The sequence below is a fragment of the Pecten maximus genome, chromosome 11 (assembly GCF_902652985.1).
Source record: "Pecten maximus chromosome 11, xPecMax1.1, whole genome shotgun sequence".
NCBI lineage: Eukaryota > Metazoa > Mollusca > Bivalvia > Pectinida > Pectinidae > Pecten > Pecten maximus.
Window position 1 is genome coordinate 4368903 of NC_047025.1, and position 14478 is coordinate 4383380.

General features: G+C 37.7%; 2 protein-coding genes across 5 annotated transcripts in view; one reads left to right on the plus strand and one right to left on the minus strand.

Annotated features, from left to right (window-relative positions):
• LOC117337395 (deoxynucleoside triphosphate triphosphohydrolase SAMHD1-like) overlaps positions 1 to 2968 on the plus strand; it is a 73680-nt gene extending 70712 nt beyond the window's left edge. For all 4 annotated transcript variants that reach the window (XM_033898369.1, XM_033898370.1, XM_033898368.1 and 1 more), the window contains one exon: positions 86 to 2968. In XM_033898369.1, the coding sequence (XP_033754260.1) occupies positions 86 to 208 (123 nt within the window). In that variant the 3' untranslated portion in view covers positions 209 to 2968. The remainder of the gene's footprint in view (positions 1 to 85) is intronic.
• A 2981-nt stretch (positions 2969 to 5949) lies between these two features.
• LOC117337398 lies at positions 5950 to 14219 on the minus strand. Its single transcript, XM_033898372.1, has 2 exons — positions 14080 to 14219; positions 5950 to 10043 (listed from the first exon to the last, which is right to left on the minus strand). The coding sequence occupies exons 1-2, from the start codon at positions 14150 to 14152 to the stop codon at positions 8632 to 8634; spliced, it is 1485 nt and encodes a 494-aa protein (XP_033754263.1). The 5' UTR covers positions 14153 to 14219; the 3' UTR covers positions 5950 to 8631.
• Between the last annotated feature and the right edge of the window lie 259 nt (positions 14220 to 14478).

Sequence of the window (14478 nt, forward strand, 5' to 3'; positions counted from 1 at the left end):
AGAATTAGAATTAATACAGAGTGGTGTTATGTCATGTAAGGAGAATATAAAGGGTTAAGTAATCATCATTATTTATATTCTACAGGGAGGTACCTTTTCAAACGCTGAGATGACTCCGTACAAACGCCCAAATCCAGATACAGAGGAGGACCTTGTGAGCAAAAGAGAAAGGCAAGATAGCAAGAAACGAAAATTGTTAAACAATTGAATTCAGTGAAAAAGAAATCAGTAAAGTATAACGGAGGTGTCTGGATGGAAACAGACAGCAGAGATGTGGTATATTGAATTTTAATGGACATTTGGAAGGTCCGTTGGTTTGAATATCTTCGTGTTTAGATTGTGAAGTGCTGAATCATTTAGATCTTGATTATTTATGACAGACTTCCCTCTGTTATAGATTTATAAATGGATGTTGTGGATCGATAGAAAATACAACTAGTCACAAGTTTTCTTAAGTGTGGCGTAAACATTTAATTTCTGTGCTTTATATATTCATGTATTTGATGCAAAAAAAATCTGTTGTCTGTTATGAACATATATATATAATTATATACATGTAAATACACTGAAGCTGCCAGTGTGTTATTGTTAATTATACTTACTGAACTATAAAAGCAAGTATTGCTGCCAAAGGGAGACCACTCTTCAGTTAACAGAAGGATATATACCGGTGTCATATAAGATAAGTATCCCCCATAGGATTTGTATCCGGATACTAAAACTGGCCATAGGATTTGTATCCCCCCCATAGGAAAAGTATCCCCCCTATTCATATGAAACCTTATCTGTATATGGGTGTTCAATACAATGAATTTATATACTAGAAAGTATTAATGAACTCTTTTTTTGATAATTGGAGGATTAAAGGAGTTTTTAAGATATTGGGAGAATGGACTGCAGGGGTGTATGTTTTATATACAGACTTATCTATTTAATCATGACATGTCAATTTAAGTGACAGCAAATATGATATAAACAATTTGCAGTGGTTCCCTGTTCACTTTTATATATGTGTTCCTCCCTGCATACCTGGTGACTCTTACACCTAGGTGTATATATAATGATTGTCATCAAAGACAATTAGGGAGGGGTGGTGAGCAGTCATGCATGGGGTCAGGGTGTGATGTACTACACACAATCAGCAGGATGGCCATGGACTTGACAGGTGTGAATTTATTGTGGATGATGTGTGTTATGACAAGCATTTTTTTTTTTTAAAGTCTTAAACTTATAAATATTAGGATTTGGTTTGGTTTAAGGAAAATAGCTCATAGAGATTTAGGTTTTTTTTATTTAAACATTTATTACCATTATCATATTGTCCAAATTTCTTTAGTATTAATTATTATTATATATAATCTATAAATATAAGTTATTACCTAGTACTGTGTGATATAAATGAATATTTAATAATGGCTTTGATTTATTAAAGGTATATATATATATATATACATACCGTTTTTTCCAATTTCCAGAAAGACATGGATTTTTACATCAACAATTAAAAAAAATTAAGTTTTTGCTGGTTCGTTTCAATATGGTTTTCTCCATTCACAACTTGACAAGATAAATTGGATGCATACAATATTAACAAAACAAAAATAAGCTATCTTTTAACATCCTTTCTTTAACATAAATATGCTGATTTCTATAGCCATAGCATTTATATCCCCTCATTTGTTAATTAAGTTAATTTCTATAACAGTAGGATTTGTAGCTCCCCTACTTTATGTCATTTAATCTGATTTCTATAGCCATAGGAATTGTATCCCCCCTACTTTATGTCATTTAGGCTGATTTCTATAGTAATAGTTTGTTTAATAGCACTGTCTCATTTAATCCTTAGATGTGCATGTTAATTTTTCTGTTCATTCCTATTTTGTTATTTTTTTGTATATTTTGTTTTTCTTAAAGAGTGTTTTTACTGCAAGGAGATCTAAGGGATCCTAAGAGACAAGAAGGATTCTTGAAAATGTGTAAATCATTGAGTGCTAAAATGATTAGATTTTTATTAAGGGGACTTTTTTATAGCAGTGCTCTAAAAATGTATTTTAAGTTACAGAAGGATGTCCACCTGACCATATGTTTAATGTGTTTCGGATTAAGAACAGTGATTATTTGAAGAGATTAAAATTGCCAGTGATTATATTAATTTATTTGAAGATCGAGATTGAACTTGTCAGTGATTAATTAGGAATGAAAACCGGTCCAGTCCATGGTGTTTATACACATCATGATACATGAAACATTTTTTTGTAATTTTGAAACAGTCACAATCAAGTTTTATAATGATTTATCAATCTTTTTGTTTTTAATTACCTTTCAACTTATCTTTTTAGTCCAAGTGTTAACAATTGCTATTCAAATGATATGATTATTATACTTCTACTGCGTAAACGCATATCAGTTTTATCATAAAAACACGAGTGCTTTTTACATTATTGTTGTTTATATATCAAAACAAAAGTGATTATACATAGGAGTGCCAATTGTCTAACTGGAAATCCGCCTGTTGTCGATACTCAACTGACTGCTTTATTGTCCAGCAGGAAGTGCCGTTCTTTATATTTTATGTTCCGAAAATCGGTTTTGGTTTTATTTGTACATTAACAACAAGATGGTAATATGTTCAATATACATATATCTCAATCATACATAGCAATGGCATCATAATTATATGATTATATACATCTCAATGTAAGGCTAAAATTCAAATTTTGCAATTGATTAATTTATCAAAACTCATTTTCATAAGTTACAATTAGCACTGACGTTTTTCCTTTTTAAAAGTTCAGTAATTACTCTGTTTAAGAAATTCACCTTTTTACCATGTGTAATTGTTTACTCGTCCATGTAGCTCGTATAAATACTTTTGTCCTGCTTTTATCCCGATGATTGTTAAACTGTCTCCTATTTGATTTCTGCATGTGATATATTTTAATACATAATCACTTTATCTTTCGTCAAATAAATTGTTTTGCTTATTATTTATTAGCTCACCTGGTCCGAAGGACCAAGGTGAGCTTATGCCATACCGTTGCGTCCGCCGTCCGTCCGTCGTCCGTCCGTCTGTCAACAATTGATTTCTTCTTCATAACTACTGATCAGAATTTGACCAAATTTGGTCAGAAGCATCCTTATGGGATGGCAACTAAAAATTGTACAAATGGTGGGGCTGACCCCCCAGGGGTCTGAGGGGTGGGGCCAAAAGGGGTCAATTTGGCTCTATTAATATAAACGACTTCTTCTATGAAACAGAGCAATGGATATTGCTCCTATTTGCCTGGTAGCATCACTATGGGGTGAGGATTCAAAATTGTACAAATGGTGGGGCTGACCCCCCAGGGGCCTGAGGGGCGGGGCCAAAATGGGTCAATATAGCTATATTCATATTAACAACTTCTTCTCTAAAACCAAGCAATGGATATCGCTCATATTTGCCTGGTAGCATCACTATAGGGCGGGGATTCAAAATTGTACAAATCATGGGGCTGACTCCCCAGGGGCCTGAGGGGTGGGGCCAAATGTGGTCAATTGGGCTATATTGATATACACAACTTATTCTCTTAATCCGATCAATGGATATTGCTCATATTTGCCTGGTAGCATCACTATTGGTTTGGGATTCAAAATTGTACAAACGGTGGGGCTGACCCCCAAGGGGCCTGAGGGGCGGGGCCAAATGTGGTCAATTGGGCTATATTAATTTAAGCGACTTCTTCTCTGAAACCAAACAATGGATATTGCTCATATTTGCCTGGTAGCATCACTATTGGGTGGGGATTCAAAATTGTACAAATGATGGGGCTGACTCCCTAGGGACCTGAGGGGTGGTGCCAAATGTAGTCAATTGGGCTATATTGATATAAACGACTTCTTCTCTGAAACCGAGCAATGGATATTGCTCATATTTGCCTAGTAACTTCACTATTAGGTGGGGATTCAAAATTGTACAATTGATGGGGCTGACCCCCCAGGGGTCTTGAGGGGCGGGGCCAAAAGGGGTCAATTTGGCTGTATTAATATAAACAACTTCTTATCTGAAACCAAGCAAAGGATATTGTTCCTATTTGTCTGGTAGCATCACTATTGGGTTGGGATTCAAAATTTGACAAATGATGGGGCTGACCCCCCAGGGGCCTGAGGGGCGGGGCCAAATGTGGTCAATTTGGCTATATTTATATAAACGACTTCTTCTCTGAAACTAAGCAAAATATATTGCTCATATTTGACTGTGGGCATCCCTTTGGGGTCGGGATGCAAAATTGTACAAATAGTTGAACCGACCTCCCTTGGGGCTGAGAGGCGGGGCCAAAAGGGGTCATTTTGGCAGAATTGATATAAACAGCTTTTTCTCTGAAACTAAGCAATGGATATCTCTAATATTTAACTGGTAGCATTCCCTTGGTTTCAAATTCAAAATTGAACAAATGACAGGGCCAACCCCCTGGGGGCTGAGGGGCGGGACCAAAAGGGGTCAATTTGGTTAAATTGATATAAACAACTTCTTCTCTGAAACTAAATAATGGATATCACTTACATTTGTATGATAACATGGTCATGGGGATGGGGATTCAAAGTTGTACAAATCTTAGGGTTGACCCCACCAGGGGACTGAGGGGTGGGGCTAAAAGGGGTCAATTTGGCTAAATTGATATGATCAACTTCTTCTCTGAAACAGCTCATGTTTGACTGGTAGCATCCTTTTTGGTAAGGATTCAAAATTTTATAAAGGAAGGAACTGCCCGCTCCCCCCCCCCCCCCCCCCCCCCCCAGGGGTACAGAGGGCAGGGTCAAAAGGGGTCAATTGGTTTAAACAACTTCTTTTCTGAAACTAAGCAATGGATATCACTCACATTTGTGTGGTAGCAGATTCCCTATTAGGTTGCGCCAAAAGTCAATTTCATTTCATGAATTAATGTATTTTTTGGCATAAAAACCTCATGTACCAATATAAAATGCATATGTTATATTGACATAGCAATACCAAGTGACAAATATTCTTAATCATCATTCTTGTTTCATATCTCGTGAAATCCAGGTGAGCGATACAGGCCCTCTGGGCCTCTTGTTATTTTCTGTTTTGACTTGTATGTCTGTTTGACTGCAGGTTGTATGTTTGCCCTATATAGATAAGTTGTGGTATGGAATGTCGCCTATATGTGCATTGGACTATAAATGGCCCTAATCCTATGTATGTCCTAGATATTAATAGAATCTTTCACGCCCTTGGGGGTGAGACAGAGAATCTCAACCCGAGGGGGCACTTTCTCAAGTGTTTGGCAGCTAAAGTATCTTACCCCGAGGAGGATCAGGGGGCCCCTGTCTCACTTCCATGGGGGTGAATGATAATTTTTCTGTTTACCTCTAATCATCTAATATCTAATATGGATGTAACATCAATGGAATGTTGTGACGAGATTGCATTGTTGATTAGACATCATTGTATTGTTGCCATGACGTCATGGTATAGTTGACGCGACGTCATATTTTCAAAGAGCACATGTATCTTGTCTCATCCTAGGGTGAAATAAGAAAATCTCGCTCTGGTAAACTTATGGATATCTCTAGATCTGTCCAGGATAAGAGAATTTGTGACATGGATTATCGACTATATACAACATGTATACCCGTTCGACTAACGGCTGGATGTTTGTCCTAGATATATTGTGGTACAGAGTGTTGCCTCTGTAAAATAAGACATGTAAGGTGATAAACGTCGGCTGTATGAAACATCAACACTCATCAAGAGTCACCCTAATCATTCTTCTATTGTTCCAGCCATATTTTAGAACAACTATTGGAAAATAAAAGCAAAAAAAAAAAATTGAATGAAAGAACTCTGTAAGATATGGCTTATCCATGGAAAAGTTCCCACCTCACAGAGATGCTGTTATGTCCCAGGTGGCACATTATATATTATAAGTTGCAGAAAGAAAAGCAGACAAATTTAAAAAGAAAAATTTATTAAAGAAAAGGAATTTGTATCATTGCACTCTACATATATAGTTTTTTTGTATAAATGAAAATAATTTGGTGTTTAATCCACAGCTATATCACAGCTACATGTATCTCAAAGTGGTACACTAATTATTATCTGTGGTTATTGGGCCTTTATTTAGCATCCAGCCATTCTTTCTCAACCCCCTGGAGGCATTCAACCAGAGCTTAACAGCTTACATACAACATTTCTTGCACTGCCCTACCAGGCCATTTAAAGCCGAGTTAACTAGAACACAAGAGAGTAAAGTACTAGTATCTTGTTCAAGGTTACAACACAGCAGTCATGCTGGGACTCGAACTAGCGACCCTTCAGTCACGTAGCCCTGTGTCCTATCACTAGACCACCTTGTTCAAGGATACAACACAGCAGTCATGCTGGGACTCGAACTAGCGACCCCCTGGTCACGTAGCCCTGTGTCCTACCACTAGTACCATCTTGTTCAAGGATACAACACAGCAGTCATGCTGGGACTCGAACTAGCGACCCTTCAGTCATGTAGCCCTGTGTCCTACCACTAGACCACCTTGTCTCCATAAATCATTATACTGTTTAGAAATAACCCGATATGTATCATATATGGAATGTACACATTTTATCAGATATCAAATGAAAACTTAACATTAGTGGGAAAAAGTCACATATTTGTGTCCATTTCCACAGAAAATTTAAGGCTCACTTACACACAGACATCTGATCACAGATCTTTTTGAATAATAAATTATAACTTGTCAAACAAACAGATGACAAAGATTCTCTCCATTCTTGGAACTATTCCTTTCTTACAGAACATGTGCTCACATATATACAACAAATATAAATTTGTACTTTAATTCTTACACAAAATGTACTTGCATACATAATATCTTAACAGAAATGTACTACAGAATACCTAAATTATAGATATCACATGAACAAGAACATTGTAATGAATATCTAAAAAAAAAAAAGGCCTATAAGGCCTGCATCACTTACCCTGGGGAACATACAACATTGAGTCCATATTCACTAAGGGGACATACCTTTTGTTTTATGAAACAATGAGTCCCCCTTAACTCTGACCAATTTAAGTAAGATCTACTTAAAAAGAAAAATTCTCCAGACAAAATATTGAATTCTGAAATCAACAAAGGGCAATAACTTTCGCAAAAATGGTTTAATGAAACTACTGTTTAAGAAATCGAAGCACAACTCTTTTATATGATTAAAGCTTACCATGTTTCAAAGAAAGCAGTTGAGATCTATTAACAAAAAAATAAAATACTGCAAAAAACAAAGGGAAATAACTTTTGCAAGAATAGTTGCATCAAAATTTCTTTCAGAGAAGCACAACTACACAATTATAATGCATACTGAATTTCAAGAAGATCTTTCAATAAAATGAAGGAAATCTCTAGATCTGGACAAACAAAATCTTTCGCTGGACGGACAATGCCATACTATAATACTCCTTTCAAATTTGACAGGCATTTAAAACATTTGCATATACATGTATATACAATAAATTACATAAAACAAATGAAATTCTACCACATACAGTCAACAATAGGGATGAACAAGATAAAATGACTTCACATAACCAGGATTTTGTAAGATCTGTATGGCAGCTGTCGTCGATGAATGAAGCAGAAGACGTTTACACTTCCGGAACGCCTGGTCTTATTCTCTTTGTACTTTTTCTGGAGTCTCCATGAAAATCTGTTATATTCATGAGTTTTATACACAATTTGGTTAGCATGGTTATATTATCTGCTCTGATTTTAATATTGGAAGTGGTTTTTTTTTGTTTTTTTTTTTAATCTTAGGAAAAATTCTGGAAAAAAGTGCATTTACTACATAATAAAAACTTCTGGATACTGATAATCATCAACTACACTGTATCTGCCTAACCTGGTAAAGAATACTTTGACATCAATATCTACATGTACAACTTTTTTTAAATGTCAATCCTTTAAAAATAAGGTTACCAATTCAAATTGTCCAACAGAGAGTGACACATTCGGTTTTAACTATGAAAATAAATAACTACTGATGAAGCTCCCACAGAATATCATTTTGTACTAAATTATTTGTCTAAATTGTTATTAAGCTTTCCTAAAAACACAAGCTATGAAATTATATTTCTTAATGCTGTAGTTCATGCATTTGACAAACTGGATACTATCTTCATTATCAGACTCAATGGGTGTTTTACTATACGATATATACAGAGCAAGCTTCAGTGAATAAATTTGTTGTGTTTTGATATAAATATTGAGGATAACAGTCGTAGGATAAACAAAATTTTATCAGATCGTACACGGATGATCTTTGGCCGAGACATGATGACAGAAATCGGTAACCCAACTTCTTTGTCTTTCCAAAGTCTCAACACAAATAAACAACATGGGACGAAAAGGCAACATACGCCTTTGTTTTCACCATTCACTAATTTGTTCTTTGATAAAAAAAAATATACAGTGTTCAAATTTTCTGGTTGTAAAGTCTATTTTGTTTCATTTTTCAATAAATTCAGTTCCATACCCTGGTTTTCCGAATATAATCCAGTTGCTCGCTGTGTTAAAACACATGTAAATATTCAAATGAAAAAATAGTGATCACCTTGAACAGGACTTAATTGTATAAGGTCATCATTCCTGCATGAGGGGTTTGTAAGCAATGTCACGTTTGCCAGCAGACTTGTCGGAGAATTTGCGGCTGTACACGAAGGAAACACATATGATGGCCACGAGTGAGAACGGCCAGAAGATCAAGTTGAAAATGGTACCAGGATATGTGGCGCTGAAATAAGCAACGTAATTATGCATGTCAATCTCCCAAAAGTCTCCAAGAAGACCTTTCTTGCCATTGGCATCCAATCCGATGCCGCCATATAGGAGTATTGTGTTTCCGGCCACGACAGACATGGAGTCGTACCTTGACCCTGGCTGCGACCCAGTGTAGTAAGTATTTTTGTCACCATTATAAATACCTGCCGAGTCTCCGCTGTCAAATCCATCCTTGTAAGCCCATTGGTTCTTCAATACATCAAAATGCCACAAATCTGCAAGAATTTTTGGGGGCTTTTCGGACGAGACGGAATCGGGATGAGTATCGGCACCTTCCCCTCCGAACAGCCACAGATTCCCACTGGTGTCAACAATGCCTGCACCTCCACGTCGACAGCCTGGTTGATTATTTCTAATGTGCTGCCCCTGGAAGACAAACTTTCCAGCGAGTCCTGTTCCTCTCCTTCCATACAAATACTTCCATGTTCCTTCTGTGACGTTGTACATGTACAAATCAGAACTAAATCCTGTATTTCGATGATTTTCCCTATCATAGTTTGATACCATATTTCCCCCAAACAAGTAGAGAGCAGTGCTTTTGACCCAAGTCGTGGCTCCATTTCTTGGTTCTGGCCATGTGATCAGATGATTGGAATAGATCTGGTTCCTTAATGACACCGATTTCTCCATTTCCTTCCAGGTCAAGGTCCTGAGGTCAAACTCCCACATGTCTTGAAGAGTTACTGCTTTCTCATTGATGCCCCCAAAGATAACCAATTTTTCATGCATACACCACACTGCCATATCAGCTCTGGCCGGCGGGGAAAGTAAATCAGTGTCATTCTTCTTCAAATCCGAAAGTAGCTTTTCAAATCTGCTCCATTTTTTATGGCCAAAGTCATAGATCCAGGTATCTCCAAGAACCCCATCTTCTCCATAACCACCATACACCATAAACATGGCCCCTATAATACCACAGCCTGCTCCCAACATTCGTGGGGCAGGCGACTCATCCGTGCCTCGCTTGGCTTCCTGGCCTTTATTCCCTAGATGCAGGGCATTTCCAGATGGAACCCCGCCGTCTATATGCCACAAGTCATTAGCCAAGCGTTGTGTGTTTGACTTAGCATCGTAGACCAGACCTCCAAACAAGTAGAAGTTGTTGTAACTGTTATAATCCTTGAAGACCATGCCGCCCGTGCGTGCCCCGAGGCTCAGATCTGCCGAGATCTTATTAACATTTGTACTGCCTGCCTGCCACTTCCACCGGATATCTATAACAAACAAAGGGTTGAGATGATAATTAAACACCAGTCTACAGTGGATTTAAGACTGAACACAACTGGAGACAGAGATGAATCAAACTATCAAGATAAAGTAATTAGAAGGATGTGAAACAACAGATGAAGAGAAATTTGAACATCTGATGATGGTGGCCTGATAATTAATTGAACAGTTAAAGTCTACACAGGATATCTATTTGAATGTTGGCCTACTTAGGTCGGAAGGGGTCGGGTGGCACAGTGATAACACACTCGTCTGTCATCTAACCAACCAGGATTGTTATCCTGATCACTTGGACATAAAAATGTATTGCAATCACTTGCCTGACCATCTGAGCTTAATTCCTCAGGGTATTAAGGTGTTATCAGTGCTTGGTGGTGCATGGTGGTGTAAGTGGTGCATGGTGGTGTAAGTGGTGCATGGTTGTGTTGGTGGTGCATGGTGGTGTAAGTGGTGCATGGTGGTGTAAGTGGTGCATGGTTGTGTAAATGGTGCTTGGTTGTGTTGGTGGTGCATGGTGGTGTAAGTGGTGCATGGTGGTGTAAATGGTGCTTGGTTGTGTTGGTGCATGGTTGTGTAAGTGGTGCATGGTTGTGTTGGTGGTGCATGGTGGTGCATGATGGTTTAAGTGGTGCATGGTGGTTTAAGTGGTGCATGGTGGTGTAAGTGGTGCATGGTGGTGTAAGTGGTGCTTGGTTGTGTTGGTGGTGCATGGTGGTGTAAGTGGTGCATGGTGGTGTAAGTGGTGCATGGTGGTGTAAATGGTGCTTGGTTGTGTTGGTGGTGCATGGTTGTGTAAGTGGTGCATGGTTATGTTGGTGGTGCATGGTGGTGTAAGTGGTGCATGGTTGTGTAAGTGGTGCATGGTGGTGCATGATGGTTTAAGTGGTGCATGGTGGTTTAAGTGGTCCATGGTGGTGTAAGTGGTACATGGTGGTGTAAGTGGTCCATGCTGGTTTAAGTGGTGCTTGGTTGTGTAAGTGGTGCGTGGTGGTGTAAGTGGTACATGGTGGTGTAAGTGGTCCATGGTGGTGTAAGTGGTACATGGTGGTGTAAGTGGTACATGGTGGTGTAAGTGGTCCATGCTGGTTTAAGTGGTACATGGTGGTGTAAGTGGTCCATGGTGGTGTAAGTGGTACATGGTGGTGTAAGTGGTACATGGTGGTGTAAGTGGTACATGGTGGTGTAAGTCGTGTAAGTGGTGCATGGTAGGGCAATGCTGCACAAGGTGGTATAGTTGTCAACTCTGCTGAGAGAAAATGACCCAGTTTAAAATTCATGTGTACATGTATATGGTATTTAAAAAAAATGAGTTCAGGTTACTGGGAGTTTAACTCCTCTGCTTCACTACAAATCGGTCTCGGATACAATACTCCTATGTCAGCTCCGAATATCCTGACATGCTGACCACCACTCCATGATGTCACAGCGTCAACTAGGGTGAACACATTATTACACCACTATAACCAATGTTAAACTTCATTTCATTGAAGACACAGTACACATTTGCTTTACAGCTTGAACTCTTAAGTCTAAAGCTGCCCACATAACACAGAGACATGCCGACTGCATGCAAATGAAATATTCTGAACATGCAATAATCATCACAAAGTGATGGAACCAGGAGTACCGAGACACACACATTTACCAATGGACATAACCACCCAATTTATATCTCTTCATCAGCCATTCCATCTCCCAGTAACCCAAACTAATTCATTCTAAAAACAATACACATGAACTTTAAACAGTGTCTCAATTTGACTGGTGGTTTACTAGTTGATCAGCTCTCAGAAGGTCTTACAATAACTATACCACCTCCCAAAGCACCACCGACATTGTTCGAAAGTAAAGGTGGTCCGATAGTCCGAGGCTATAGAAAACCTGGTCGGTCTATGTAAAATTTCTAAATGTTGGCCCGTTTGGCTATGAAAAGTTTGAGTCCTGACAAACATTATGATTCATGTAAACAACATTCCTATATTTTCTGATAAATGATCATATGAAATCAGAGCTTATAATCGAGATGTTTTTTTTACAGAGAACAGCGCGTTATTGGCTTCAAACAGTGCATGACATAGTTATGCTACTTTCAACAATATGTGTTTACAAAATGGGTCTATCGAAAAATGACTTGGGCTATGGTGTTTCAATTTTCTGTAGACCAATTGTCTAAGGAATTTTTATATATACTTTCATACACTGTTAACAGACAGCACATCAATGTCAATTTCAAAGTCAAATGCTTTCCGATACAACACTAGCTATACTAGTGAGTACAAGGCTCAAAAGTATTTGCTCAATCATCTGAAAGCAATTAGCATACAACCTACTATATATAGGTCCGTCATTATTTCATTCAAAAATAACTCTGCGAACTTTTTGGTCACCACGAGTCCTGAGCCCCGTTCGATTTGCAGTCTTCTCATTCTAGAATATATCTTCCGGTCACTCGATTTGAAGCTCTTCCGCTTCTGGAAGATCTTCTACCTCTTCCGTCTCGAAGCTGGAAGATTTATCTTCCAAGATGGCGGCGACCATGTTTTAAGTGTGCGAGTGATGAGTTTCACTAGAGAAGGATTTATAACACATACATGCACATGTTTGTGTCATCGTGTTTGAGAAAACTTAAAAACTTGCTTATTTTTTGTTTTATTCTCCCGGTTTACTCGATTTACATATAACGGAATAAGATCTTCTTAGAAGGCTTCTCTTCTTAGCAGAGTGCAAATCGAACGGGGCTCGGGAGCACCTGCAAATCAATCTATAGGCCATGGTTATTTCTCCCAAGCTTGGGATGGGGCCTTTTTGCCGCATTTTGGGAAGAAAATTGGTGAATCGGGAAAAAGTTTTTCAGGAGTAAACTGCTAATTTTGGGAATTTGGGCTAAATAGGAAATAATTTCAATTGGGAATGGGGCCCATTATCGGCCCCAAAAAGCCCCCAGAAAAAGCCTTGTAGGCAGATTGTCTTTTCTCTATTCTTGCATCCTTAGAAAAGTTCTCCAAGATTACAGAGACAACTCTGCAGAGTTGTATGATATTGGAATGTGAAAATTAGAGGTTTTCAGGCATACAGTAGCATTATAAATTGCTAAATGCATTAGAAATATTCAATTATACTAATTATTTTTGCAAAGTTATGCGACATCCACTATTTGAAGTATATATATATTTTCAGGGGTCATTGTTTTGCAACACGTATACCATCAATGGAAGGGAATCGTAGGGACAACCACCTGTCAGAAATTGTCTTAAAGTTTTAGTTAAAAAAAACTTCAGTTTAAATCAAATCTGATTTTAGCATAAGTTAAAAAAAGACACATTTCAAAAAAAGTTTAATTATTAAGCGTGAGTTTAAAAGATTTTGACTTGGGCTAAAATAATCTTTTTAGAGCAAAACTATTTTTTTTTATTCAAGCGAAAAAAATACATTTAAAACAGATGTTTTAGCTCAAGTTAAAATCTGTTTACCCAGAGACCTATATACTAAGTAATAGTAAGTATATAGGTCTCTGGTTTACCTAAGTAAAAAAAAACGTTTAACATAATTAAGGTAATAGGTAATAAATATTTTTTTAAAACTTGCCATCAGTGTGTGTGTTTTACGGATAGACGGTGTTGCTGCTTTGAATGACTCAACCGAGACAATCTCCACAGTGTTGACGGGAAGACTGTTCGAGTTTGAAATTGTTCTAGGATTGAAAATGTAATGCGACTACAGTAGTGTAGGTCCTGTCCTAATGTAAATAAACAAGAAAACATGTACCCTAATGTTAATATTGCAATATTGAAACTACCTTGTACAAATATTCAACTATTTCGTTTTGTCAAAAGAACACAATTTCCGGTGATCATGAGGTTGAAAATTTCGTCAATATACAGCAGAGTCTATCAAATCACTATTGCCAGATCTGCCGATGTGGGAAATCGGCCGTACGCGTCCCACTACTGTGGCACTAGGCCTACTGTGACTGTATGAGGTCATAAAATAGGACCATACCGTGGTGTTCATTTTTAAACTCACCCTTGCTTTCCGAGTGAGTTATAAGGAGAAATGTCTCAACCAGGACGATCACGGTTATAATGTAAAATTTCATCGTTGCATTCGATCTTTCTGATGGTCTGATGGTGTTGATATGTTTGGGCTGGTTGTCTGGTCTTCCAAGCGTATAACTAACAACGATCGATGGTGAGGGATTATAATTTCCAAACAGGATTTATATCCGGAACACTAAATTTATAAATGACGCAAGTCTAACATAATCCGAAGGTTTCTGATAATTTATTGAAATTCAAAAACATTTTATCGGCAAATTATATAATATCATTTTTTTTTAAATGAACAACAAAACATCAAATACCTTCGAACTAGCTCACACAATCGAATACACTGTTTTTAAGACTGTGAAAAAATATGATACTG

Coding starts and splice junctions, on each gene's coding strand:
- LOC117337398 (XM_033898372.1), bottom strand. CDS start 14,152: ATGAAATTTTACATTATAACCGTGATCGTCCTGGTTGAGACATTTCTC. Junction 10,044..14,079: donor AACTCACTCGGAAAGCAAGG/GTGAGTTTAAAA, acceptor TGTTTGTTATAG/ATATCCGGTGGAAGTGGCAG.